Source organism: Gorilla gorilla, chromosome 1 (genome assembly GCF_029281585.2).
Source record: "Gorilla gorilla gorilla isolate KB3781 chromosome 1, NHGRI_mGorGor1-v2.1_pri, whole genome shotgun sequence".
NCBI lineage: Eukaryota > Metazoa > Chordata > Mammalia > Primates > Hominidae > Gorilla > Gorilla gorilla.
Genome location: NC_073224.2, coordinates 222,941,344 through 222,966,333, shown reverse-complemented (window position 1 = coordinate 222,966,333; position 24,990 = coordinate 222,941,344). Strand labels below are relative to the sequence as shown.

At 56.7% G+C, this 24,990-nt stretch overlaps 1 protein-coding gene across 13 annotated transcripts in view; it reads left to right on the top strand.

Moving 5' to 3' along the window:
* Positions 1-24,554, top strand: part of CROCC (ciliary rootlet coiled-coil, rootletin) — a 57,955-nt gene extending 33,401 nt beyond the window's left edge. For 5 of the 13 annotated variants that reach the window (XM_055385898.2, XM_063702335.1, XM_063702338.1 and 2 more), the window contains 20 exons: positions 7-200; positions 475-602; positions 2,608-2,777; positions 4,964-5,143; positions 5,882-6,016; positions 6,392-6,535; positions 6,973-7,211; positions 7,658-7,817; positions 10,237-10,404; positions 12,400-12,772; positions 17,329-17,498; positions 17,605-17,725; positions 18,014-18,177; positions 19,808-20,023; positions 20,720-20,944; positions 21,389-21,538; positions 21,857-22,057; positions 22,240-22,371; positions 23,057-23,239; positions 23,949-24,554. In XM_055385898.2, the coding sequence (XP_055241873.2) occupies positions 7-200; positions 475-602; positions 2,608-2,777; positions 4,964-5,143; positions 5,882-6,016; positions 6,392-6,535; positions 6,973-7,211; positions 7,658-7,817; positions 10,237-10,404; positions 12,400-12,772; positions 17,329-17,498; positions 17,605-17,725; positions 18,014-18,177; positions 19,808-20,023; positions 20,720-20,944; positions 21,389-21,538; positions 21,857-22,057; positions 22,240-22,371; positions 23,057-23,239; positions 23,949-24,035 (3,540 nt within the window). In that variant the 3' untranslated portion in view covers positions 24,036-24,554. Of the gene's footprint in view, positions 1-6; positions 201-474; positions 603-2,607; positions 2,778-4,963; positions 5,144-5,881; positions 6,017-6,391; positions 6,536-6,972; positions 7,212-7,657; positions 7,818-10,236; positions 10,405-12,399; positions 12,773-15,799; positions 15,893-17,328; positions 17,499-17,604; positions 17,726-18,013; positions 18,178-19,807; positions 20,024-20,719; positions 20,945-21,388; positions 21,539-21,856; positions 22,058-22,239; positions 22,372-23,056; positions 23,240-23,948 lie in introns of all 13 variants that reach the window. The other 8 variants (XM_063702344.1, XM_063702329.1, XM_055385897.2 and 5 more) reach the window with 4 other exon arrangements.
* The last annotated feature ends 436 nt before the right edge of the window (positions 24,555-24,990 follow it).

Genomic DNA, 24,990 nt, shown 5'->3' with positions numbered 1-24,990 from the left:
GGCCAGCTCTCCCGGCAGCTGAGCGGGCGGGAGCAGGAGCTGGAGCAGGCCCGGCGGGAGGCCCAGCGGCAAGTGGAGGCGCTGGAGCGAGCGGCCCGGGAGAAGGAGGCGCTAGCCAAGGAGCGCGCTGGCCTGGCTGTGCAGCTGGTGGCTGCGGAGCGTGAAGGCAGGACCCTGTCAGAGGAGGCCACACGCCTGCGGTAAGGCCTTGGGCTCTGCCCAACCCGCCCTGGGGGGTCCTCCTGGGGCCACACCATGACCAGCCACACGCAGGCATGGGCCCCCAGGGGCAGTTACTAAGGAGTCTGGCTTGCCGACTCGTCCTAGCTGTGGCTCAGGCTTCCCCAGGGAGTGTGGGCCTGGCCAGGCAGGTAGATTGGCACTTGGCCCATGCCTGGCCACTCCCTGAGATCCACAGTTTCCTGGGGCCAGGGAGGCTGAGTCCCAGGGCCTTAGGGACTGTATGTGCTGCAGCTTGGAGAAGGAAGCCCTGGAGGGCAGCCTGTTTGAGGTGCAACGGCAGCTGGCCCAGCTTGAGGCCCGCCGGGAGCAGCTGGAAGCCGAGGGTCAGGCCCTGCTGCTGGCCAAGGAGACCCTGACTGGTACGAGGGGCTGGGGACTTGGGGGGAACACCAGGTTCCAGCCCAGACTGCAACCTCCCAAGGTCTGGGGTCTCACAGAAGTTGGGAGCACTGGAGTAGGAGTCTGGCTGGCCTGGGTTCCAGTCCTGTGCCACCACTTACATCTGACCTTCCCTTGAGCAAGCCCCTTTCCTCTCTGGGCTGCAGATTCCTCAGCTGATTATTGTAGGTGGCAATGCCCACCTTCTAAGCCTGTTGCCAGGATGACGTGGGAAAAGCGTGTAAGGCCGTGGCACGGTGCCTGGTTGAGTCAACAGTAACTGCCGTTCACCGGTCATCAGGCCTGTTAGTCTGAGTTCTCTGTGCTTTTCAGATGACTCTCTTGGCCCCAGAATCCCAGCCCCACTTCCCTGCACCGTTCCCATCCAGTCTCTGAACTCAGGGCTTCTGTCTGCTCACCTAACATTAACTAAGCACCTACTTGGGTCATGGAAATTAATTTTCCTGTCCATGTACACCTGAGCCAGACAGAACCAGGAAGGGAAATGCTGGTGGGTTTCCAACCCGGGAGATGGTTTTTAGATGATGGCTATACCATTTCCATTCCTTGTAGTCGTTTCCATTAATACTGATAGTTAACGCTTGACAGGTATGTTCATGTCAGTCATTAAAGGAGATGCTTTATGTGTAGCTGTGCAGCTGTGGGAAGTTGCTGCTGATCTCCTCTGAGCCTCCGTTTCATCATCTGTTAAATGGGGATGAGGATAAACTACACAGGCATGTTATGAAGACAAAATGAGGTTATGTCTACAATACTTAGCTAAGTGCTCAGTCAGGAATAGGGTTGTTTTTTGTTTGTTTGTTTTGAGACAGAGTTTCACTCTTGTTGCCCAGGCTGGAGTGCAATGGAACGATCTCAGCTCACCTCAACCTCCGCCTTCCGGGTTCAAGCGATTCTCCTGCCTCAGCCTCCCAAGTAGCTGGGATTACAGGCACGCGCCACCATGCCTGGCTAATTTTGTATTTTTAGTAGAGACGGGGTTTCGCCATGTTGGTCAAGCTGGTCTTGAACTCTTGACCTCAGGTGATCCACCCGCTTTGGCCTCCCAAAGTGCTGGGATTACAGGCATGAGCCATCACGCCCAGCCTGTTTGTTTTTGAGACAGAGTCTCACTCTTGTTGCCCAGGCTGGAGTGCAATGGTGCAATCTCGGCTCACTGCAACTTCTGCCTCTTGGGTTCAAGCGATTCTCCTGCCTCAGCCTCCCGAGTAGCTGGGACTACATATGCCCGCCACCATGCCTGGCTAATTTTTGTATTTTTGGTATAGACAGGGTTTCGCTGTGTTGGCCAGGCTGGTCTCAAACTCCTGACCTAAGGTGATCTACCTGACCCAGCCTCCCAGAGTGCTGGATTACAGGCATGAGCCACCGCGCCCGGCCTATTTGTTTTTTTGAGGCAGAGTGTCACTCTTGTTGCCCAGGCTGCAGTGCAGTGGTGCAATCTCGGCTCACTGCAACTTCTGCCTCTTGGGTTCAAGCGATTCTCCTGCCTCAGCCTCCCGAGTAGCTGGGACTACATACGCCTGCCACCACGCCTGGCTAATTGTTGTATTTTTAGTAGAGACAGGATTTCACCATGTTGGCCAGGCTGGTCTTGAACTCCTGACCTAAGGTGATCCACCTGCCCCAGCTTCCCAAAGTGCTGGGATTATAGGAGTGAGCACCTGGCCTAGGGTTGTTATATCTTTGACATCCGTCCCATTTGGGAGGCCTTCTCATCAGTCATTTTATGCCTTTAATGCCATTCTAGGTAGGCAGGAAAGGGGTCAGGGCCAGTGGGCCCATGTAGCAGATAGGGAAACTGAGGCCCAGAGAGGGCAAACCACTTCAAGAGGACCCAAACTAGATGCCAGGCAGGCCCTCTGCCTCTGGGATTTTGCCCATGTGGCTCACCTGGCCTAAGTCTGCTGGCCCAAGGAAAAGTTTCAACCCAACCCTGCCCTTTCCCCCATTCCTCTCGTGCAGGGGAGTTGGCGGGCCTGCGGCAGCAAATAATAGCTACACAGGAGAAAGCCAGTCTAGACAAGGAGCTGATGGCCCAGAAGCTGGTGCAGGCTGAGCGGGAGGCCCAGGCCTCTCTGCGGGAGCAGCGGGCAGCCCACGAGGAGGACTTACAGCGACTCCAGCGTGAAAAGGTTCAGGCAGCTGGGGAGGGGTGGGCAGGACTCTGAGCCAGTGTTTCATCATCGTTCTTGCTCTGCCTCCGTCTCTACATCTGTGAAATGGGACTTCCTATCTGTTGTGGAGGCCCTGGGGACAGCTAGGAGGACTGGGGGGATGGGGAGGTTGTGGTTCTTATTAGACATGCAGATTCCCAGGTCCCAAATCTGGTCCAGCCCTGGTAATCCTGATGCAGAGGGTCCACAACCACATTTGGGAAATACTGACCTAATGTACAGCAGGAAAGCACTTTCATTTGCTAAGAAGTACTGTTTGCATATGAAGAGCCACTCAGACCTCAGCATATAGAAAGGCAAGGGGCCAGGGAAGTTACTAGAACACTGACTCTGGGGTTGTATTGCCTGGGTTTGAATCGAATCTTGGTCGCTTACTGGTGATGCTACCCAAGGTGTCTGTGCCTTCATTTCCCCACCTGTAGAAATAGGGATAGGATAGTGGAAGGTATTGAGGACGAGCTGAGACCATCTGCATAGAGGGCTTAACATAGTGACTGGTACTTAGCAAATGCTCCATAAGTTATGATTGCTGGCACTGGCATGCTCTCCAGAGTGGCCCTCAGGACAGGGGCCCTCGGCCACCAAATCCTAGACAGGGCTGCCTCTGACAGAGGTGCAGGCTATGACTACATGGCTCCAGGGCATGCCACTCACCCTGCAGTCCCCCTAGCCTTGGGTGGTTGCTGCCACGCTTCTCCAGGAGGTGGCGGTAAAGCTCTTTTTTTTTTTTTTTTTTTTTTTTTTCTTTTTTTGAGACGGAGCCTTGCTCTGTTGCTTAGGCTGGATTGCAGTGGCGCAGTCTCGGCTCACTGCAACCTCCACTTTCTGGGTTCAAGCGATTCTCCTGCCTCTGCTTCCTGAGTAGCTGGGATTATAGGCGCGCCACCATGCCTGGCTAATTTTTGCATTTTTAGTAGAGACGGGATTTCACCATATTGGTCAGGGTGTCTCGAACTTTTGACCTCGTAATCTGCCCACCTCGGCCTCCCAAAGTGCTGGGATTACAGGCATGAGCTACGGTGAAGCTCTTAAAGGAGGGGCGGTTTGGCCGGTCGTGTTGACTCATGCCTGTAATCCAGCACTTTGGGAGGCCGAGGTGGGCGGATCACGAGGTCAGGAGATCGAGACCATCCTGGCTAACACAGTGAAACCCCATCTCTACTAGAATCACAAAAAATTAGCTGGGCGTGGTGGCACGCGCCTGTAGTCCCAGATACTTGGGAGGGTAAGGCAGAAGAATCGCTTCAACCTGGGAGGCAGAGGTTGCAGTGAGCCAAAAACATGCCACTGCACTCCAGCCTGGGTGACAGAGCGAGACTCCGTCTAAAAGAAAAAAAAAAGAAGCGGCAGCTCTGTCTGCTTCTCACAGAGTTGCTAGGGGCAAGTGCTGAGGCAGGCACCTGCCCTCAGGCTCCCCGGGTGGGCTGCTATTTGCCTGTGGGCTCTGCCTGCCTGCCTGTCCAGTCCCCAGGGATCTGAACTCCTGTGACCTCCCCCTTGCTCTTCTTGCCCTTTGCATTGCCTGGCTTGGCCTCATTAATGTCCCCAAATCTGTGTTCTCTCCAGCTCCTCTGGCAACCCCTGACCCCCTTCATTCCTCACAGCCAGTCCTAACTCCCCTCCATCCCAACCCCAATCCCTCTTCCACAGCTCTCGGAACATCCCCTAAGCTAAAAATCAGATTGCTCCTTGTCACCTTGGCTCGAGTCCTCTCTCCCACTCCCCTCACTGTCCTTAGAATCCCCATGGCCCACACGGCCTGTCCTGGCCCCACCCCTGCCTGGGGCTCTGGCACTGTGACTCACCATGTCCCGTTTCCCTCTGTGCCCTGCATCCTCTAGGCCTTTCCAGGGGCTGTGTTCTTGGCCTGGGGTTGTCTTTTCTCTCTTTACCTGGCTGACAGATACTTGTCCCTCCTCAGGGGATCATGTTCGGACCACCAGGTCAGCCCACTGCTGCTCCTTGACACTTTCATGGCCCTGGCGTGTCCCCATCATAGCCCTTATCACCCCCTTGTAGCTACCTGGTCACCCTCCCTGTCTCTGAGGGTATGGGGGCCAGATGGCTCTTGCTGCCCTGGTGTTTTGGGGGGTCTGCCTGGGCCCCTCCTGGTGTGTCACAGGCATCGGGTCCTGGCCCCCTAGGAGGCAGCATGGCGGGAGCTGGAGGCCGAGCGGGCCCAGCTGCAGAGTCAGCTGCAGCGTGAGCAGGAGGAGCTGCTGGCCCGGCTGGAGGCTGAGAAGGAAGAGCTGAGTGAGGAGATTGCTGCCCTGCAGCAGGAGCGCGACGAGGGCCTCCTCCTGGCAGAGAGTGAGAAGCAGCAGGTTCGTGAGCCCTGGCATGGCCTCTGCTGCTCTCTGAGCTGCTCCCGTCCTGGGGCCGGGCCCCGCTCCGCCACCTGGCAACTATGAGCCCTGGGGCAGCCTGCCTTCTTGGGGGCCTCAGTTGCCTCACCTGCAGGATGTGAGGATTAGAAGGGGGTTTGTGAGGCTTTCCTGTGCTCCATGCTTGGCACACAGTGAGCACCTGCTCAGTGACAGTAACAGTCGTGACACCAGGAAAGCTGTTCCGTATTCTCCCATGCCTCGTCCCACCCCACGCTGGGCATGGATCCTCATGGCTGCCTTCTGAGCAGTCCCCATGATGCCCACAGGCATCAGCTGACCCGTCCCCCCAAATAACAAATCCCTATCTTTCCTGTAATATAACGGATACAGGGCAGACTGCACCCATCTCCTCTCCTCACCAGCTGTGTACCTGGGCTAGTCACTTTACCTCCTTGAGCCTCAGTTTCCTCATCTGTAAAATGGGTAGAAAGAAAGACTCTGCAGTCAGGGTGCTGTGGTGGGTTAGTGAGCTCTATGAGTGGTATCCACGTCCAGGATTCTTGTGACTGCCGTTGTGCCCTTTTCCAGGGCTGCACGTCTGCCCTGAGTCCACCTGCGGTGGCACACTCAGGCCTCTAAGCCCCCAGTGGGCACATTTCCCAGGCAGGAAGAAGCCTGAGCATGCCCCCAGGACCAGCCCATCCCCCAAGCCCTTTGTCCCCTGCCTCTGCCCAGGCCTTGTCTCTGAAGGAGTCTGAGAAGACGGCGCTGTCAGAGAAGTTGATGGGTACACGGCACAGCCTGGCCACCATCTCCCTGGAGATGGAGCGGCAGAAACGAGATGCCCAGAGCCGGCAGGAGCAGGACCGGGTAGGGCAGGCTGGGCAGCTGGGCCTCTGTCTCATAGAGAGGCAAATCCCTGGCTGAGGAGCCCCCACCACGGGGCGCCATGGCCCTGTCCTGGAGAAGCTTCCAAGCTGTGGGAAAGGAGGTTTAGCCCTTCTTTTGGGAGCCCCCATCTGAGGGAGGTGGCTCAGCCCTGCCCTGATGAATCCTTTTGGCGTGAGGGAGAAGCCGGCTACACGGGCAGCACTCACTATGCATCCAGGGGTTGGCAGAGGGTCCGGCAGGCCAGCGGGAGGGGCCGTGTTTAGACTAAAAGTGGACAGTGCACTGAGCGGGTTGGGAGCAGCCAGGGGCTGGGGGACACAGCAGGACCAAGTCTGAGGAGCCCCTCTGTCCCAGAGCACCGTGAACGCTCTGACGTCTGAGCTGCGGGACCTACGGGCCCAGCGGGAGGAGGCTGCTGCGGCCCACACCCAGGAGGTGAGGAGGCTGCAAGAGCAGGCCCGAGACCTGGGCAAGCAGCGGGACTCCTGTCTTCGCGAGGTGAGCAGCCGCCCCCCTCTTCCGAGCAGCATACCTTAAATGGCACTGTGTGCCTGGGGGCCTAGTTCCCCAGGGCCCCGGAAGAGTGTAAGATTCCTCCCTGCATTTGAGGACCAATGAATAGCAACTTAGAAAGGAGGAAGCAAGCACTATGAAGCACCTGTTGTGTACAGGTGGGATTTGGCCTCAAGGAGGGGTGAGTGGGGTCTCTGCCCTCTTGGTGTTGTGCTCAGGACAGTCCTGATTGATGGTGACTTCAGGTCAAAACATTACTGATTACAGCACGCCTTGCTCAAATGATAACTCACAGCCTGCGGTCTGAGCACTGCAGAGGGATGGGGCAGGCTCCCTGGGTCCAGGGATCTGGGGTACAAGACCCAGCTTGACGGGGGGGGGATCCCTGACCGCTGCCCTGGGGACACCTGCTGTGCTCACAGGCAGAAGAGCTTCGGACCCAGCTGCGTCTGCTGGAGGATGCCCGTGACGGGCTGCGGCGGGAGCTGCTGGAGGCCCAGCGCAAGCTGCGTGAGAGCCAGGAGGGCCGGGAGGTGCAGCGCCAGGAGGCAGGCGAGCTGCGACGCAGCCTGGGCGAGGGCGCCAAGGAGCGTGAGGCCCTGCGGCGCTCCAATGAGGAGCTTCGGTCCGCTGTGAAGAAGGCAGAGAGCGAGCGCATCAGGTGGGGTGTCGCAGGAGGACCAGTCCTGAGTCCTCATGGGATCCCATCCCTGAAACCTAACTTCACCCCCAAGGTTCTGGGGAAATTGCCCAGATACGGATCGTCTGTCTCCTAAGCAGAGCCTGGCACCTGGGTGATTTTAGGAAGGTTTCCTCCCTGTTGATTGCGGAAAGGGGCAGAGGGGCAGCGGGCAGCTTTGGGTCCAGACTCAGACCCACCCACCGTCATCACCCTGGAAACCAGGTCCTCTCCTGGAGTCACTGGTCTACCCCTCCCAGCCGAGGGCCTGGGCCCCAGCCCTGCAGGGCTCAGGGCTCAGCTCTTCAGAGAGGCCACATGGGCAGGCAGTGCCTGACCCACTCCAGAAACTGGAGGAGGCGGCTTTTGTGTAGAGCCACTGACTACTCCCAGGACCCAGGGCAGCCCCTGACCTCTGCCCTCTCCAGCCTGAAGCTTGCCAATGAGGACAAGGAGCAGAAGCTGGCACTCCTAGAGGAGGCACGGACAGCTGTGGGCAAGGAGGCCGGGGAGCTGCGAACTGGGCTGCAGGAGGTGGAGCGCTCACGGCTGGAGGCTCGGCGGGAGCTGCAGGAGCTCCGGCGTCAGGTACTCTCCCTGTGCCACCCCTTAGCCTGGGGCTTGCTGTGTGCCCCGGGCCAGTAGCTCCCCCTTTCTGGAATCACGTTTCTACCCCTATGTAAAACCAGGGGCTTGAACTATGACAAGCTCTCTCACCTAACCTTGGTGTGAATGGATGGGCTTTGAGGAGTCCTTGAATCCCTGAAACTGTGCAAAAGTCTGCGTGCATTTGTGTGCACACTCAGGCTCACATTTCTGCAAGGAGAGGAGCTGGTGTCCTTGTCCAGTTCTCAAAGGAATCTGCAAACAACAAAAGGTACAGATTTTGTGAACTAGGTCAGAGGTTGGCAAATGGTTTTTTGTAAAGAGCCCAAATGGTCAATATTTCCAGCTTTACGGGCCACAGTCTCTGTTGCAACTACTTGACTCTGCTGGGGTAGTGAGAAAGCAGTCCCAAACAGTGCATGAACAGAGGGGTGTGGGTTCCAGTAAAACTTTGTTTAGGGACACTGAAATGTGAATTTTCTGTCATTTTCATGTGTCAAGAAATGTTGTTCTTCCTTTAGAAATGATCCATTTTCGATGATTTAAAAATGTAAAAAAAAAAAAAATCCTTAGCTCAGACCCTTGTAGAAACAGGAGATGGGCTGAATTTGGCCTGTGAGCTGTAGTTCGCTGACCCGTGAATTCGATGATCCGCAAACTCAACAGCAGCATGCATTGAAGAAGCACCTGCTGTCTACTGGGCACTGGCCTGGACACTGTGGGTTCAGGCTCCTCACTCTAGAAGATGCAAAGAACAGGAAATGGCCTCATTCAGCCCCTAGGCGCTGCCTCACCCAGAGATATCACAACCAGGCCAGGCGCAGTGGCTCACACCTATAATCTCAGCACTTTGGGAGGCGGAGGCCAGTGGATTGCTTGAGCCCAGGAGTTCGAGACCAGCCTGGGTAACATGGTGAAAACCTGTCTCTACTAAAAATACGAAAAATTAGCCAGCTGTGGTGGCTCATGCCTTTAATCTCATGCTTTGGGAGGCCAAGTTGGGAGGACTGCTTGAGCCTAGGAGTTCAAGACCAGCCCAGGCAACATAGTGAGAACCAGTCTCTACAAAAAATTTAAAAAATAGCTAGGTGTGGTGACACGCTCCTGGAGTCCCAGCTACTTGGGAGGCTGAGGTGGGAGTATCCCTTGAGCCCAGGAAGTCAAGGCTGCAGTGAGCTGTGATCGCATCACCGCACTCCAGCCTGGGCGACAAAGCAAGACCCTGTCTCTAAAAAAAGTTTTTAAACTTTTAATTTTTACTTTATTTATTTACTTTTTGAGATGGAGTTTCATTCTTGTTGCCCAGGCTGGAGTGCAGTGGTGCAATCTCGGCTCACTGCAACCTCCGCCTCCCGGGTTCAAGTAATTCTCCTGACTCAGCCTCCCAAGTAGCTGGGATTACAGATGCCCGCCACCACACCTGGCTAATTTTTTTGTATTTTTAGTAGAGACAGGGTTTCACCATGTGGGCCAGGCTGGTCTCAAACTCCTGATGTCAGGTGATCCACCCACCTTGGCCTCCCAAAGTGCTGGGATTACAGGCATGAGCCACGATGCCTGGCCCCCCCAAATTTTTTTAATTAAAAAAATTGTTTTTAATTACAAAAAAAGAGATCACAACTAGATAGCCAGAGATATTCTGATACTCTGATAGCCAGAGATACCACAGCCCCCTTCACCCAGGCCCCTTCCTGAGAAACCACAAGACTCCCGGAAAGGAGCTGGCATTTGCGTGCCAGCTTTTGCTGGATGCGTTGCATGCTACGACCTCTCCTGTTACCCCTGCTGTAGCACATGGAGGAGGTAGGCAGTACCCCCACCTGCTCCTGTGGGGAAATAGGGGCTTAGAACATTGCCGTTGTCTCAGATCAAATCCCAGTCTGGTGTGTGTGGGCTCTGTGACTTTGGGCAGGTTACTCTGACACTCTGAGGCTTAGTTTTCTCATCTGTTAAATAGGGATAATGTTACTACCTACCTCATATAGCATTGTACCAAGATTAAACGAGTTAATATAACTGAAGTGCTTAGAACAGGACTGGACACATGGTAAGCGCTCCAAAAACGTTCATCACCATCGTAGAGGGGAAAGATAACCCAGGGAGCTGTGGTTCCTGCCTGTGAACTCCTGGTCTGCTAAGGGCTGAGCCCTCCTTCTATTATACCCACCCCTTTATGAAAGGTAGTTTTGGCCCATTGATTAAGTGGTGAACAGGCCACTGGTGCCCAAGTGCCTGGCATCGCCCAAGTTCAGTGTGGTTATCTAGGGGCCAGCTCCCAGTGGATATGGGGTGGTATTTGATACATGTGTCCCTAGAGCAGTAGGTCCCAAGTGGCCTTGGGCCAGGACTGGGAGGGTACAGGGGCAGAGCTGAACCTGCTGCCATTCCCGTGCTCTCACAGATGAAGATGCTGGACAGTGAGAACACCAGACTGGGCCGGGAGCTGGCGGAGCTGCAGGGCCGCCTGGCGCTGGGCGAGCGGGCAGAGAAGGAGAGCAGGCGGGAGACCCTGGGCCTCCGGCAGAGGCTGCTGAAGGGCGAGGCCAGCCTGGAGGTGATGCGGCAGGAGGTAACTGAGCAGGCGGGCAGGCTGGTGCATCTTTCCTTCCCCCAGCAGGAAGCAGGTGGGCACCCCAATGCTGGGGCCATTCTGAAAGGCCACTCCCTAGGGCTTGCTCCGTCCCCCACTCCTTGAGACTCTTCCCCAGTTGTAGTAACAACAACCCAAAGAACAGTGGGCCTACTGTGTGCCGGCACAAAATGGGTAGGGAGAGGCCCTGTGGATACGACCTTGTTTGATTTTCCCAGCAGCCCCATGGGGTAGGTACTGTTAGCCCTTTTTATTTATTTATTTATTTTGAAATGGAGTCTCACTCTGTCGCCCAGGCTGGAGTGCGCTGGCACCATCTCGGCTCACTGCAACCTCCGCCTCCTGGGTTCAAGCAATTCTTCTGCCTCAGCCTCCCGAGTATCTGGGATTACAGGTGCTTGCCACCACGCCCAGCTAATTTTTTGTATTTTTAGTAGAGACAGGATTTCACCATGTTGGTCAGGCTTGTCTCAAACGCCTGACCTCAGGTGATCCACCTGCCTCGGCCTCCCAAAGTGCTGGGATTACAGGTGTGAGCCACCACACCCTTCCTACCATTAGCCCCATTTTACAGAGCCCTCAGAGAAGTCGAGGGATCTACCCAAGGTCACACAGCCACCTAAGTCTGTCTGACTCCAAAGCCCACAGGCTACCCGCTCTGCCTTTTCCGGCTGTTTCATCGCCATGAATCTGTTGTGTGGCCTGAACCAAGTCACGTCATCTCTGTACCTCAGAGCGCTCATGAGAGATGGGCTAGCACAGCCGGGCATGTATGAAGGGTCCTGGCACAGGTCCTGGCACCCAGCTGCTCAGTAGATGGGTTTCCAGTGAAACTGGTGACCGTGAGAGGTTGACTCTCTAAATGGCAGGGGTGGCTTTGTGTCTGTGTGACCATGCATCCCATCAGGAAATGATATTTTAGTGCATGCCCCATTGTGTGCAGATTTATTGATAAATTATGGGCAAGGGCGGCAACGTAGCCTAGTGGTTAAGGGAACAGCCTCTGGACACAGCTCCCTTTGGAACCTTCCTGGCTGTTCACTGTGTTCCCAAGTGCAGCCCGCAGCCCCCGTGTGGCCCCGTGTGGTGTCCCTCCCCGCCTTCCCCCCACCCCCCAGGGCTGTGAGTACATGTGATTAATAAGCTGCTGTCAAGCTATTAAAAACAAAAAACAAAAAAAAACAGAAACAAAAACAGCCGGGCGCAGTGGCTCACACCTGTAATCCCAGCACTTTGGGAGGCCGAGGCTGGCGGATCACTTGAGGCCAGGAGTTCGAGAGCAGTCTGGCTAACATGGCAAAACCCTGTCTCTACTAAAAATACAAAAATTAGCTGGGCATGGTGGTGCTCACCTGTAATCCCAGCTACTCGGAGGCTGAGGTGGGAGGATCACTTGAACCCAGGAGGCAGAGGTTACAGTGAGCTGAGATTGCCCCACTGCACTCCAGCCTGGGTGACAGAGCTAGACCCTGTCTCCAAAAACAAACAAACAAACAAAAACCCACAAAAACAACAACCAAGAAAACAGCTTTGGAGCTAGAGTGCCTGGCTTTGAATCCCAGCTCGGCAGTTTACTAACTCTGGCCTTGGACAAGTTACTTAGCATCTCTGTGCCTGTTTCATCTTCTGTAAAGTGAGATCGATTCATAGAGTAGTAATTAGAGTTAATATTTTTTGGAAAGTTACTTAGTGCCTGGCACTGATAAGCCCTATGTATTCAAATGCCAGCTGTTATTACTAATAAACTATGGGCATTACAAGGCTTGTATAAAGAATAAAGAGATTAATAAACAAATTCTAGTATTTCCTCCCACGGGGATGTTTTTGCACCGCCTGCTTGAGTGGCGAGCACTAAAGGAGAAAGGGTTGTACTGACCACACAGCCAGGGATGGTGGGCTCCAGTCTGGGCCTTAGGGGTGGGGCGTCGGGTTGGGGGAGGTCTTGCCGACCTCCACCTCCTGGCATCACTCCAGCTCCAGGTAGCCCAGCGGAAGCTGCAGGAACAAGAAGGCGAGTTCCGGACCCGCGAGCGACGCCTGCTGGGCTCCCTGGAGGAGGCGCGTGGCACTGAAAAGCAGCAGCTGGACCACGCCCGCGGCCTGGAGCTGAAGCTGGAGGCGGCGCGGGCCGAGGCTGCAGAGCTGGGCCTGCGGCTGAGCGCAGCCGAGGGCCGGGCACAAGGCCTGGAGGCCGAGCTGGCCCGCGTGGAGGTGCAGCGGCGCGCGGCGGAGGCCCAGCTGGGTGGCTTGCGCTCGGCTCTGCGCCGGGGCCTCGGCCTCGGTCGCGCGCCCAGCCCAGCCCCGCGGCCAGTGCCCGGTTCCCCTGCCCGGGACGCACCCGCAGGAGGTAAGGGCAGTACCGCGCCCAGGGAAGGGGGGAGGTGGGCGGGCCGCCCTGAGGCCCCGCCCCCACATGGCAGGTTTTTTTTTTGTTTTTGTTTTTTTTCAAGGAGCCCACCACACCCCTCCACTGAGGTCCACTTCTTAGCCCCGTCCCCTCACCGAGACCCCTCCCTTCACTGATCTGTGCTTCTCAAGGGCGCTTCTTTTTTCTCTAGACCAGGCCTCACTCTGTTTCCCGGGCTCAAGTGGTCCTCCCTCCTCAGCCTCCTGAGTAGCTGGGACTACAGGTGTGCCAACACGCCCAGCTAATTTTTGTAGTTTTTGTGGAGACGGGGTCTCACTATGTTGCCCAGGCTGGTCTTAAACTCCTGGCCTCAAGCGATCCTCCTGTCTCGGCCTCTCAGGGTTGGGATTAGAGGCATGAGCCACGGCACCCGGTCTAGGCCACTTATTTTTTTGGGGAAGTGGAGTGGTTCTTTTTTTTCAACTTTTGAGACAGGATCTCACTCTGTCACCTCAGTTGAAGTGCAGTAGTGTGATCTTGGCTCCCTCTGCCTTGGCAGCCTGTGCCTCCTGGGCTCAAGTGATTCTCCCACCTCAACCTCCTTTGTAGCTGAGACTACAGGTGTGCACTACAATGTCTGCTTAATTTTTGTGTTTTTAGTAGAGATGGGGTTTTGCCATATTGCCCAGGCTAGTCTTGAACTCCTGGACTCAAGCGATCCTCCCACTGGGATTACAGGCGTGAGCCCCTGTGCCTTTCCTGGACCGGGGGATGGAGGGCTATTAATGCCTTTGACTCCTTATCTGATTTTCTGAGCTTCCATCCTGCCATATACTCCCATATACTTTCAGTCATCTCTAGGTTACTTAGGATACCAAATACAGCTAAGTGGAACTCGTTGTTACACTGTATTGTTTTTAATTCTTCTTTTTTTTTTGAGATGGCGTCTTGCTCTGTTGCCCAAGCTGGAGTGCAGTAGCACGATCTCGGCTCACTGCAACCTCTGCCTCCTGGGTTCAAGTGATTCTCCTGCCTCAGCCCCCTGAGTAGCTGGGAGACTACAGGCGTGTGCCACCACGCCTGGCTAATTTTTGTATTTTTAGTAAAGACGGGGTTTCAAGGCCGGGCGCGGTGGCTCACGCCTGTAATCCCAGCACTTTGGGAGGCAGAGGTGGGCGGATCACGAGGTCAGGAGATCGAGACCACGGTGAAACCCCGTCTCTACTAAAAATACAAAAAAAATTAGCTGGGCACAGTGGCAGGCACCTGTAGTCCCAGCTACTCGGGAGGCTGAGGCAGGAGAATGGCGTGAACCCGGAAGATGGAGCTTGCAGTGAGCTGAGATCCCGCCACTGCACTCCAGCCTGGGCGACAGAGCGAGACTCCGTCTCAAAAAGAAAAAAGAGACAGGATTTCAGCATGTTGGTCAGGCTGGTCTTGAACTCCTGACCTTACGTGATCTGCCCACCTCAGCCTCCCAAAGTGCTGGGATTAAAGGCATGAGACACTGTGCCCGGCACACCTGGCTAATTTTTGTGTATGTGTGTGTGTGTATATAAATATACATATATATATATGTATATTTTTTTTTTAGGAGAGATGGGGTTTCACCATGTTGGACAGGCTGGTCTCAAACTCCTGACCTCCAGTCGGGATGATCTGGGAACAGATGATGGTGATGGCTGCACAACAGTGTGAATGTAATTCATGCCGCTCAGTTGTACACTTAAAAATGATGAAAATGGCCGGACACGTTGGCTCATGCTTGTAATCCCAGCACTTTGGGAGGCCGGGGCGGGTGGATCACTCGGGGCCAGGAGTTCAAGACCAGCCTAGCCAACATGGTGAAACCCTGTCTCTACTAAAAATACAAAAAATTAGTCAAGTGTGGTGGCAGATGCCTGTAATCCCAGCTACTCGGGAGGCTGAGGCAGGAGAATCTCTTGAAACCAGGAGGCGGAGGTTGTGGTGAGCCGAGATCGCACCATTGCACTCTAGACTGGGCAACAAGAGCGAACCTCCGTCTCAGGAAAAAAAAAAAAAAAAAATAGGGCAAAGCCAAGGTAGGGGCTAGGGCAGTTCACGCGGGGGCAGCAGGTGCCTCACTGAGGAGGTGATGGGTAAGGGGAGAACGTGAGCAAGCAGCTGGGAGAGGGACTCGGGGCGAGTAGGGAGGTCCTGAGTGGAGGTGCGCCTGTCCTGTGGACAGCAGGGGCCAGCAGTCCCAGAGCATCAAGGACGGGGGTGAGAGTTGGGGACGAAGGGCTTGCTCCAATAGACATTATAGGCCTCTACGGGGACTTTTACCCTGAGACGATGGGACCTTCTAGAGCTGGAAGCCCCCAGGGGCAGGCCTGCTTCTTTGGGAACCTCTGAGCGAGGCCTTTTGGGTGGTGACCAAGTTCGTGGCTGCAGAGCAGTTTTGGTGTCCCTCTGCGACCAAGGCAGGATGCTCATGGCAGGACCCGTGTCCTGCAGTTCCAGTGCCAGCCTCCAGGTAGTGCCCTGGTTCCACCCGCCCTGCCCCTCCACCTCCCCGGGCCATCACTCCAAGCAGAGTGCACAATTTTCTGCCAGGGAGTCGGGCTGCCTGGATTCCCATCTCAGCCCTGAAACTTCCCAGCATTGAGAACAACCAAATCACTTTTTTTTTTTTTTTGAGCCCAAGTCTCGCTCTATTGCCTATGCTGGAGTGCAATGGGGCGATCTCGGCTCACTGCAACCTCCGCCTGCTGGGTTCAAGCGATTCTCCTGCCTCAGTCTCCTGAGTAGCTGGGACTACAGGCGTGCACCACTATACCCAGCTAATTTTTTGTATTTTTAGTAGAGATGGGGGTTTCACCATGTTGGCCAGGCTGGTCTTGAACTCCTGACCTCAGGTGATCTGCCCGCCTCGGCCTCCCACCAGAGTGCTGGGATTACAGGTGTGAGCCACCGCGCCTGGCCCACTTTTTTTTCTTTTCTTTTCTTTTTTCTTTTTTCTTTTCTTTTTTTTTTTTTGAGACAGAGTCTCTCTCTGTTGCCCAGGCTGGAGTGCAGCACAGTCTCAGCTCACTACAACCTCTGTCTCCAGGGTTCAAGTGCTTTTCCTGCCTCAGCCTCCAGACCTCAGCCTCCCAGGTAGCTGGGACTATAAGCGTGGGCCACCATGCTCAGCTAATTTTTCTCTTTTCTTTTCCTTTCTTTTCCTTCCTTCCTTACTTTCTTTTCTTTTCTTTCCTCTTCTTTCTTCTTTTTTTTGACGGAGTCTCACTCTGTTGCCCAGGCTGGAGTGTAATGGTGCAGTCTTAGCTTACTGCAACCTCTGCCTCCCAGGTCCCAGTTCAAGCAATTCTCCTGCCTCAGCCTCCTGAGTAGCTGGGATTACAGGCGCCTGCCACCACACCTAATTTTTGTATTTTTAGTAGAGACGGGTTTTCACCATGTTGGCCAGGCCGGTCTTGAACTGCTGACCTCGTGATCTGCCCACCTCGGCATCCCAAAGTGCTGGGATTGCAGTGTGAGCCACTGCTCCCAGTCTTTTCTTTCTTCTTTTTTTGAGACGGAGTCTCGCTGTGTTACCCAGGCTGTAGTGCAGCGGTTTGATTAGGCACACTGCAAGCTCCGCTTCCCGGGTTTAAGCAATTCTCCAACCTCAGCTTCTCGAATAGCTGGGATTACAGGTGCGTGCCACCACGCCCAGCTAATTTTTGTATTTTTAGTAGAGATGGGGTTTCACTATGTTGGCCAGGCTGGTCTCGAACTCCTGACCTCAGGTGATCCACCTGCCTCGGCCTCCCAGAGTGCTGGGATTACAGGCATGACACACCGCACCTGGCCAATTTTTGTATTTTCAGTAGAGGCGGCGTTTTACCATGTTGGCCAGGCTTGCCTTGAACTCCTGACCTCAAGTGATCCGCCTGCCTCGGACCCCACAGTGCTGGGATTACAGGCGTGAGCCACCACACCCAGTCAACAGAACAAGCAAATCACTTAACTGCTTTGTGCCAGCCTTGCCTGGAAAGAGGGTAAATTGTGCCTTACCTGTCAGGAAGTTGTTGTGAAGATGAAGTGCCTAGCACAGTGGGCACTCAGGATGGAGAGACTTGAGGTGATGCAGCAACCACCCTTGCACTGGGCCCTGGGAACAGTGGTGGATGGAAGAGACGAGGCCCAGCCCTCATGGTGCTCCTGGTCGGGGTGGGGTGGCAGACATCAGACCCCCCTGAGGGTGGGATGAGCTCACTGTAATCCAGCCTGTGGCCAGAGAGGCCTCTGAGGGAGGGGGATGGCCCTAAAGGATGGGCCAGGCAAAGAGAGGCCATGGGGAGAAGGGGAGCAGCATGTACAGAGGCCCTGGAGCTGGGACAAAGAATGTTCTAGAACATGGGAGATGCAGGGTGGCCAGTTTGTAAAGGGTGAGAGGGTTTCAGCTGGGATGGGCAAGAAGACCCCTAAGCTATAGCAGAGAAGTTGGGCTTGATTCTGAGGGCTGTTGGGAAAGGCAGGGATGACAGTGAGTGAGATGTGTGGGAGGCCTGTGGCTTCTGCATCACTGAGCAAGTCTTCTCTTCTAGGAAGCGGGGAAGGGCTCAGCAGCCCCAGCACCTTAGAATGCAGCCCTGGGTCCCAGCCACCATCTCCAGGACCTGCCACCTCCCCGGCCTCTCCAGACCTGGACCCGGAGGCAGTGCGCGGGGCCCTCCGGGAATTCCTGCAAGAGCTGAGGAGTGCCCAGAGAGAACGGGTAAGCCTGGGTGTGCGTGGCTGGATGGGGAACCTGGAGGACCCTGGGGAGGTTGCAGGATGTCAGAGCAGGGGTCTTTCTTTGTTCCCCCATGTCGGGGCTACAGGACGAACTTCGGACCCAGACCAGTGCCCTGAATCGCCAGCTGGCCGAGATGGAGGCTGAGAGGGACAGCGCAACCTCGAGGGCCAGGCAGCTGCAGAAGGCGGTGGCTGAGAGTGAGGAAGGTGAGTCTGATCCTCGGGGTCCCTGTTCTCTCTCCTGTGTTTTGGGCAGTTGAGGCAGGAGCCGGGGGATTGGCCTCTGACCTTGCTGTGGCCCCCATGACCTGACTCGGGGCTGTCTCCAAGAGGACCCTCCTTGGAGAGCCTCACCTGTGTGCAGGCCCGCATACTACGAAGGGTGCAGACAGTCTGGCCCTGCACTGGGTGGAGTGCAGGCTGGACATTTTGTGACCTGGTTTGGGTCTCGGAGCTGTGCTTTGCCATGCCTGACGGGGTGGGTGGTGGCTACAGCCCGGCGCAGTGTGGATGGGCGGCTGAGCGGGGTCCAGGCGGAGCTGGCGCTGCAGGAGGAGAGTGTGCGGCGCAGTGAGCGGGAGCGCCGGGCCACGCTGGACCAGGTGGCCACACTGGAGAGGAGCCTGCAGGCCACCGAGAGCGAGCTCCGGGCCAGCCAGGTGGGCAGGAGCTGAGGGCCAGCGGGGCGACGGGGAATCTGTGTACCCGAGTGAGTGTCTAACTCTTATGTGTGTCTCTCTGTGTCTGTCTGCCTGAGTCTCTCTGCAACCCACTGAGGTGACCAGCCTGTGACTCTGTGAAACCATGTTCAGACTTCATCCTCTCATGTCACTTGTGGTCACTAGGCTGTAGAAAAAAGAGCTTGGTCAAGGTGCAGTAGCTCATGCCTGTAATCCCAGCACTTTGGGAGGTCGAGGCAGGTGGATCCCTTGAGCACAGGAGTTTGAGACCAGCCTGGGCAACATGGTGAAACCCCATCTCTATGAAAAATACAAAAATTAGCTGGGCATGGTGGTGTGGGCCTGTAGTCCCAGCTACTCGGGAGGCTGAGGTGGGAAGATCACTGGAGCCCGGTAGGTCGAGTCTGCAGTGAGCTGTGATCATGCCACTGCACTCTAGCAAGGCAGAGTGAGACCCTGTAAAAAAGAAAAAAAAAAAAAAGAAGAAGGAAAGAAAGAGAGCTTGGGCTTTGGGCTGTCATCTGCCTGGGTTTCATTTTACTAATCTGTAAAAGGAGGAGCAGTGATTACCTCACAGGGTGACACACACAGGCTTTTATCACAGGTGGTACTCAGGGGGGCTCTGTTTTATGTCTCTGTAGTTCTGGGGTTTTTATGTGTGTTTGGGGGACAGCTCTGTGTGCCAGTGTGTATGTGCATCTGTCGGGCAGGAAACTCAGGCCCTGGTGGTGACAGTGCAGCCAAAGCTCCCCTCTGCCCTCCCCAGCCTGTCCCTCTATTACTGCTTCCCCCCACCACCCCCGCCCCCAAGGCCTCTGGCCTGGGGCCGAGCTTAGCTGGATTGTTGTGTCTGCGGCTTCAACCCTGGCCATGGGCCCAGCCGCAGGGGCTGCAGGAGGAGGCCAGGAACAAAGCTGGGCAGGAGCCAGAGTGGGGGCCCCAGACAGGGCAGGGCTGGTGCTCTGGGCAGGGTGGCAGAGGGGCCAGGCTCAGGATAGGGGCTGGGGAGGCTCTAATAACACCCCCTGTTGATCCACCCTGTCTCTAGGATAGTACCAGGGATGGGAGGACCCCTAGTCTGCCTTCCTGTCCCATCCCCACTCCCCAGGCCTTTTTCACTGGCTGACCCTGGGCAGAGGAGGGGGAATCACCACCTGAAACCCTAGAACAGCAGGGCCCCCTCAGAACTGTCCAGCTCAGCTCAGTTTGCACGAGTCAGTGGGGCAGGAGAAGGGCCTTGGAATCTGCATTTTTACAGCCCCCTCCTCAGGGCTCCTGTGAGCACCCAGGTTGTGGTACCCTGGGACCAATCCAGTGTCCCTACTGTACAGATATGAAATGGGGCCAGAGAGCGCGAAGGGGCAGTCCTGGGTTCCACAGCCCATTGGCCTGGGCTAAAACTGGAAGGTGGGCTCTGGGATCTTCACGTCCACTCATCCTGGGAACGCATGGGGAGACCGAGGACCCCAGAGGGTCCCAGGCCAGCCCCAGGTCACGTAGGTCACCCTTCGAGGCCGCTCCCCACTTTCCCCCTAAGGGCCCCAGGGCGTGTGCGGGAGGGCTGCGGGGTGCACTGGACGTCTGGGCCTGAGCCCCGTGCCACCTGCAGGAGAAGATCAGCAAGATGAAGGCCAATGAGACAAAGCTGGAGGGCGACAAGCGGCGCCTGAAGGAGGTCCTGGATGCCTCCGAGAGCCGCACTGTCAAGCTGGAGCTGCAGCGGCGCTCGCTTGAGGGGGAGCTGCAGCGCAGCCGCCTGGGCCTCAGTGACCGCGAGGCCCAAGCCCAGGCCCTCCAGGATCGGGTGGATTCCCTGCAGAGACAGGTGGGCCCCTCCCCAAATCACAGCCACAGTGTTCGCATGCCCTGTGCCAAGAGCTTTGTAGGCACTATGCAGTCCCCCAACAACCCTGTGAGGCAAGTATTACCCACATCCCCATTTCACAGATGGACAAATGGAGGCTGAGAGGTGATGTCATTGTCTAAGATCCCATAGCTAGTAAGAGGCAGAGCCAAAATTAGAATTCAGGACTATTTGATGACAGCATCTGCATGCATAGGAGTCATCTGGGACAAGTTAGAGATGTAGGTTTCACTCATTTCCCTTTTTGCCTTGACTGCTAGGAAGCTCAGCTCTAATTGGAATGTTAAATTATACGGCTAGCCTTGCCTGAACACCCAACAAAGTCAAAAATAGAAAATTTTAGGGTCGTGGTGGTTTCCCTTTCTCTTCCACAGCAGAGAGGAGAGAGGAGTGAGGACAGGGAGGAGACCAGGGAGTCTGAGACAACTAGGTTGATGGACTCTGGGCACGAGTAGTTAGCCAGCAATGGGATGGGGCCCAGGTGGCAGTAGGCTGAGCCAGCGGGAGTGCTTAGGAACACTGGGTCTCAATGATGGAGGCCCAGAGAGAAGTGGGAAGGGTGTGAGATTGGGCATGCCAGGTGGAGGTCACAGTGGGAGCAGAGGTGTAGAGGCCAGATGGGAACAGCCCCGATTGTTCTGGCTGTCCTCCTGCCAGGTGGCCGACAGCGAGGTGAAGGCAGGGACCCTGCAGCTGACCGTGGAGCGGCTGAACGGGGCCCTGGCCAAGGTGGAGGAAAGCGAGGGGGCCCTGCGGGACAAGGTGCGGGGCCTGACAGAGGCCCTGGCCCAGAGCAGTGCCAGCCTCAACAGCACCCGGGACAAGAACCTGCATCTGCAGAAGGCTCTGACCGCCTGTGAACATGACCGCCAAGTACTCCAGGTCTCGGGCCCAGGGTCTGGCTGGGGTGGGCCCAGTGAGAGAGTCAGCCAGTAAGAGCAGGCTTGGAGGGGGGCCCTGGTAAAGAGCCAGCCAATGGGGCAGTCAGTTGGAGCCAATGAGAGCAGGCTTTGAAGGGAGGGCGTGGGCCCAGTAGACCATCAGCCAAGGAGAAGAGGCTCTGGGTATGTCCCGTAAGAAGACAAGGCTACTAGTATAGACTTGGGGGGACCCAGGGGCAGGGTTTATTGGGGAGAGTTGGGGTCTGAGTGAGTCCCACCTTATGCAGGTCAGTGGATAGGCCGTGGATGGGTTTGGTGTGCACCCCACCCTCCAGGTGAGATGACTGCCTGTTTTATGCTCTGTGGACCTGTCCAGAGGTACAGAATAGAGAGGACTCCTTAGGGCTCCCAGGCCAGCCAGGCACCATCAGCCCCTGTCCCCCAGGAACGGCTGGATGCTGCCCGGCAGGCATTATCGGAGGCACGGAAGCAGAGCAGCTCCCTGGGCGAGCAGGTGCAGACGTTGCGAGGCGAGGTGGCTGACCTGGAGCTGCAGCGGGTGGAGGCCGAGGGCCAGCTACAACAGCTACGGGAGGTGAGGGCCAGGGTGTGTCCCCTCTGTCCCCAAGACTGTGAGGCCCTGGGATAGGGTGGGGACGTTCCCACCCATCTCAACCTCATCCCAAACCCTGGTGCAGCCTCCAGTAAGGAAACATGGTTCATTCAGAGCATAGTCCTGTTGTACAGATGGAGAAACAGACTGAGAGAGACAGGTTTGGCTTCAGGTGACAATTCTCTGATGTGGGCCTCACCGTCGCCTGCTCTGTGAGTGGGCCAGCCTCATTGTCCCCAAGCTTCAGATAAGTACGCTCAGGCCCAGAGGGATTCGGGGCCTGCCTGGCTTCTGTTGCAGGTGCTGCGGCAGCGGCAGGAGGGTGAGGCTGCAGCCCTGAACACCGTCCAGAAGCTGCAAGACGAGCGGCGGCTGCTGCAGGAGCGCCTGGGAAGCCTGCAGCGCGCCCTGGCTCAGCTGGAAGCCGAGAAGCGGGAGGTGGAGCGCTCAGCCCTGCGGCTGGAGAAGGACCGTGTAGCCCTCAGGAGGACGCTGGACAAGGTAGGCTGCTCCCCAGGCTCTCCCCTCACTTCCTCTGGGGCCTAACCGTGGTGGATCCCACTGCACATCCCCAGAGTCTGCTGCCTCTGGTGGGGTTAGGTTATTCCATCAGGGTTCAGGAACCTGAGCCCCCTCAGTAAGCTCCTCCTGGCACCCTGATCTCCTGTGGCTCTCCTGCCTAGGTGGAGCGGGAGAAGCTTCGTAGCCATGAGGACACAGTGCGGCTGAGCGCAGAGAAGGGCCGCCTGGACCGCACCCTCACGGGGGCTGAGCTGGAGCTGGCAGAGGCGCAGAGGCAGATCCAGCAGCTGGAGGTCTGACCCCACCCAGTCCGGGACCCCAACTTCATCCCTAGTCTGAGTGCTCAGCAATCCCAGTGGAGCTGATGGCCCAGCCAGCCCGGGGCCCATAACCCCCTCCCCCAGGAGCCCTGAGCCTTCCAGTGACCCAGCGGGCCATGGAGGGAGGGGTTCTCCCTAAGGTGTACAGAAAAGACACGAAAGGCCTGTTTGCACGTGAGCCTGTGGGTTCATGTATGTTGTGGCCATGCAGCAGTGTGAGAATCCATCTGACGATTCTTGTGTATGGAGCATGAATCTTGTGCATGGTGTGGCGTGTCTAGGTATTGTGAATACGTGTTTGTGTACAGATGTTTTCATGCATGGAGGAGTTGGGCCTTTGCACATACACATGCACCTCTGTGAGTCCAGATAGGTATTTACATGCTTGCCTTTGTGCCTGTGTGTATGACGTCTGAGTGTGTGTGTGTGTGTGGGGGGGTGTGTGTCCATGCACCTGCCTGAGTGGGGATCATTGGGTGCACTCACCCTGGGCTCGCAGGCTCACTGTCAGGGCCAGCAGGATGGAAGACACACAAGGATCTCTCCTGCCTTCCCCATCTGCACTGGCCGTGTCCCAGGGAGGTACCTGACAACCCGTCACACATGCACACACACACTCACACTGGGCCAGAACCCGGACCACAGCTCCTCCCTGCAGGCGCAGGTGGTGGTGCTGGAGCAGAGCCACAGCCCGGCCCAGCTGGAGGTGGATGCGCAGCAGCAGCAGCTGGAGCTGCAGCAGGAGGTGGAGCGGCTGCGCAGCGCCCAGGCGCAGACTGAGCGCACCCTGGAGGCTCGGGAGCGGGCCCACCGCCAGAGGGTGCGTGGGCTGGAGGAGCAGGTGTGCAGGCCCCCTTAGAAGGCTGGGCCAGGATGGATGTGTGGGGCTGGAGAAAGAGAGACCCAAGCAAGACCTTGTGGGTATAGGCAGTCGATGGCTCCCGTAACCGAAAAGGGTGGGGTTGGCTCTGCGCTGGTGTCAGCCAAGACCAGACCAGGGGCCACGGGATGCTCCTGGGCCCCAGGCCTCCTGCCATGGCTCTGTTCCCCCTGGCTCCATGCTCAGGGCAGCCTTCTCCCTGGTGGCCAGGTGGCCTCAGCAGCTCCAGCCTCAGGTTCTCCCAGCAATCTGTCATCTCAGAAGAGAGCAGGGGCAGAAGTCCCAAGGCTGTCCCTCACTGGCCCGCTCAGATCACATACCCCTTCCTGACCATGCCTGAGCCAGCCTTGTCGGCCGGGCAAGGCTTCTCTGCTAGGCCGGGCTGGGTCACATGTCCACCCTTTGGGTCTGGGCTGGAGCCACGCCCACCCAAGTGATGATGGGGATAAAGAATGGGGGTGGAGTTGCCCTCAAAGGTGCCCAACAGTCAGAAGACACCCGACTCTGCTATAAGGAACAAAATGAGAAAGGCAGGACAGCCCCTGGCTCTCAGTGAGACCAGACCTTTCCTGAAGCTGTGGCACTGTGTCCCTCCGGGTTCCCTGCTACCTCCCTTTCTCTGAAGCCAGGCTGAGGACCTGGCTGGCCTTACCTTCCCTTTCTTCCCCAGGTGTCCACACTGAAGGGACAGCTGCAGCAGGAGCTTCGAAGGAGCTCAGCACCCTTCTCCCCACCCTCCGGCCCCCCAGAGAAATGAGCTCCTGCTGGCATCTGGAGAACACCCCTGTGCCTGGGACAGGGGAGGACCCTTCTTTTGGACAGCCCCCCCCCAGAGCCCGGTCCCTTGGGGGCCTCAAGCTGGGGTGGGATGAGGAGGCGCTCTGCTGGCAGTGCTGAGGACGGGTACTCCAGCTCCAGGCCTGGAGAGGCTTCCCAGCAATGCCTGCCGTCCAGCCCCCCTCTTCTAGGATGAGCCACTGTAGATCATTAAAGTTCCTCCTTGAGAGGCTGAGCCGTAGCCAGGACTGGGGAGAGCCCTTGTCTCTGGTCAGCCCTGGAGCATGGGATCGTGGGAAAGAGGAGGGGGACCAGGCCCAGGGCAGGGGTCAGAGGCCCAGGCCCTGACTTCGGCTTCCCAGAGATCTCTCCGCCTTAGTTAAGAGCGTGTGTCGGGAAATTCCTCAGAGTGCTCAGAGTCCCTGTATTTTTATACCTTTTTACAATGTTAACTGTTCAGAACTGTTTTTTGTAACAAGACCTTGTTTTTTAAAAAGTTGGTACAGATGTGTCCCTTTTCTACACAATTGGAGGAGACATGGGGGGGAGACAGGTGGGGTCTGGGGCAAGAGGGATGGGGCCCTCTAGGGAGGGGTGCTGGGGGAGGCAGCAGGGAGAGGCAGAGAGGCCGGTATTGGGAAGGGAACTTACCAGCCTCACAGAATGTCAGATGGGGAGGCCTCTGGGGTACTCGGTCACCCGGCCCATAGAACAGATGGGGCTGTTGAGGCCTGGGACTGGGCCCAGCCTGTGCACCTCGACTCTTTCCAGCCTACGCTTTCTTGCCCCTTTCTCTGGCCCCTCCTTAGATCCAAGCCCACCCTCGGGACAGTGACAGGCCTTCCAGGCAGCATGGCAAACAAGTGCAGGTTTGGATGTGAACATGGGGTCTTGCCCTGGCACCGCTGAGTGATCCTGAGCAAAGCTGCTTAACC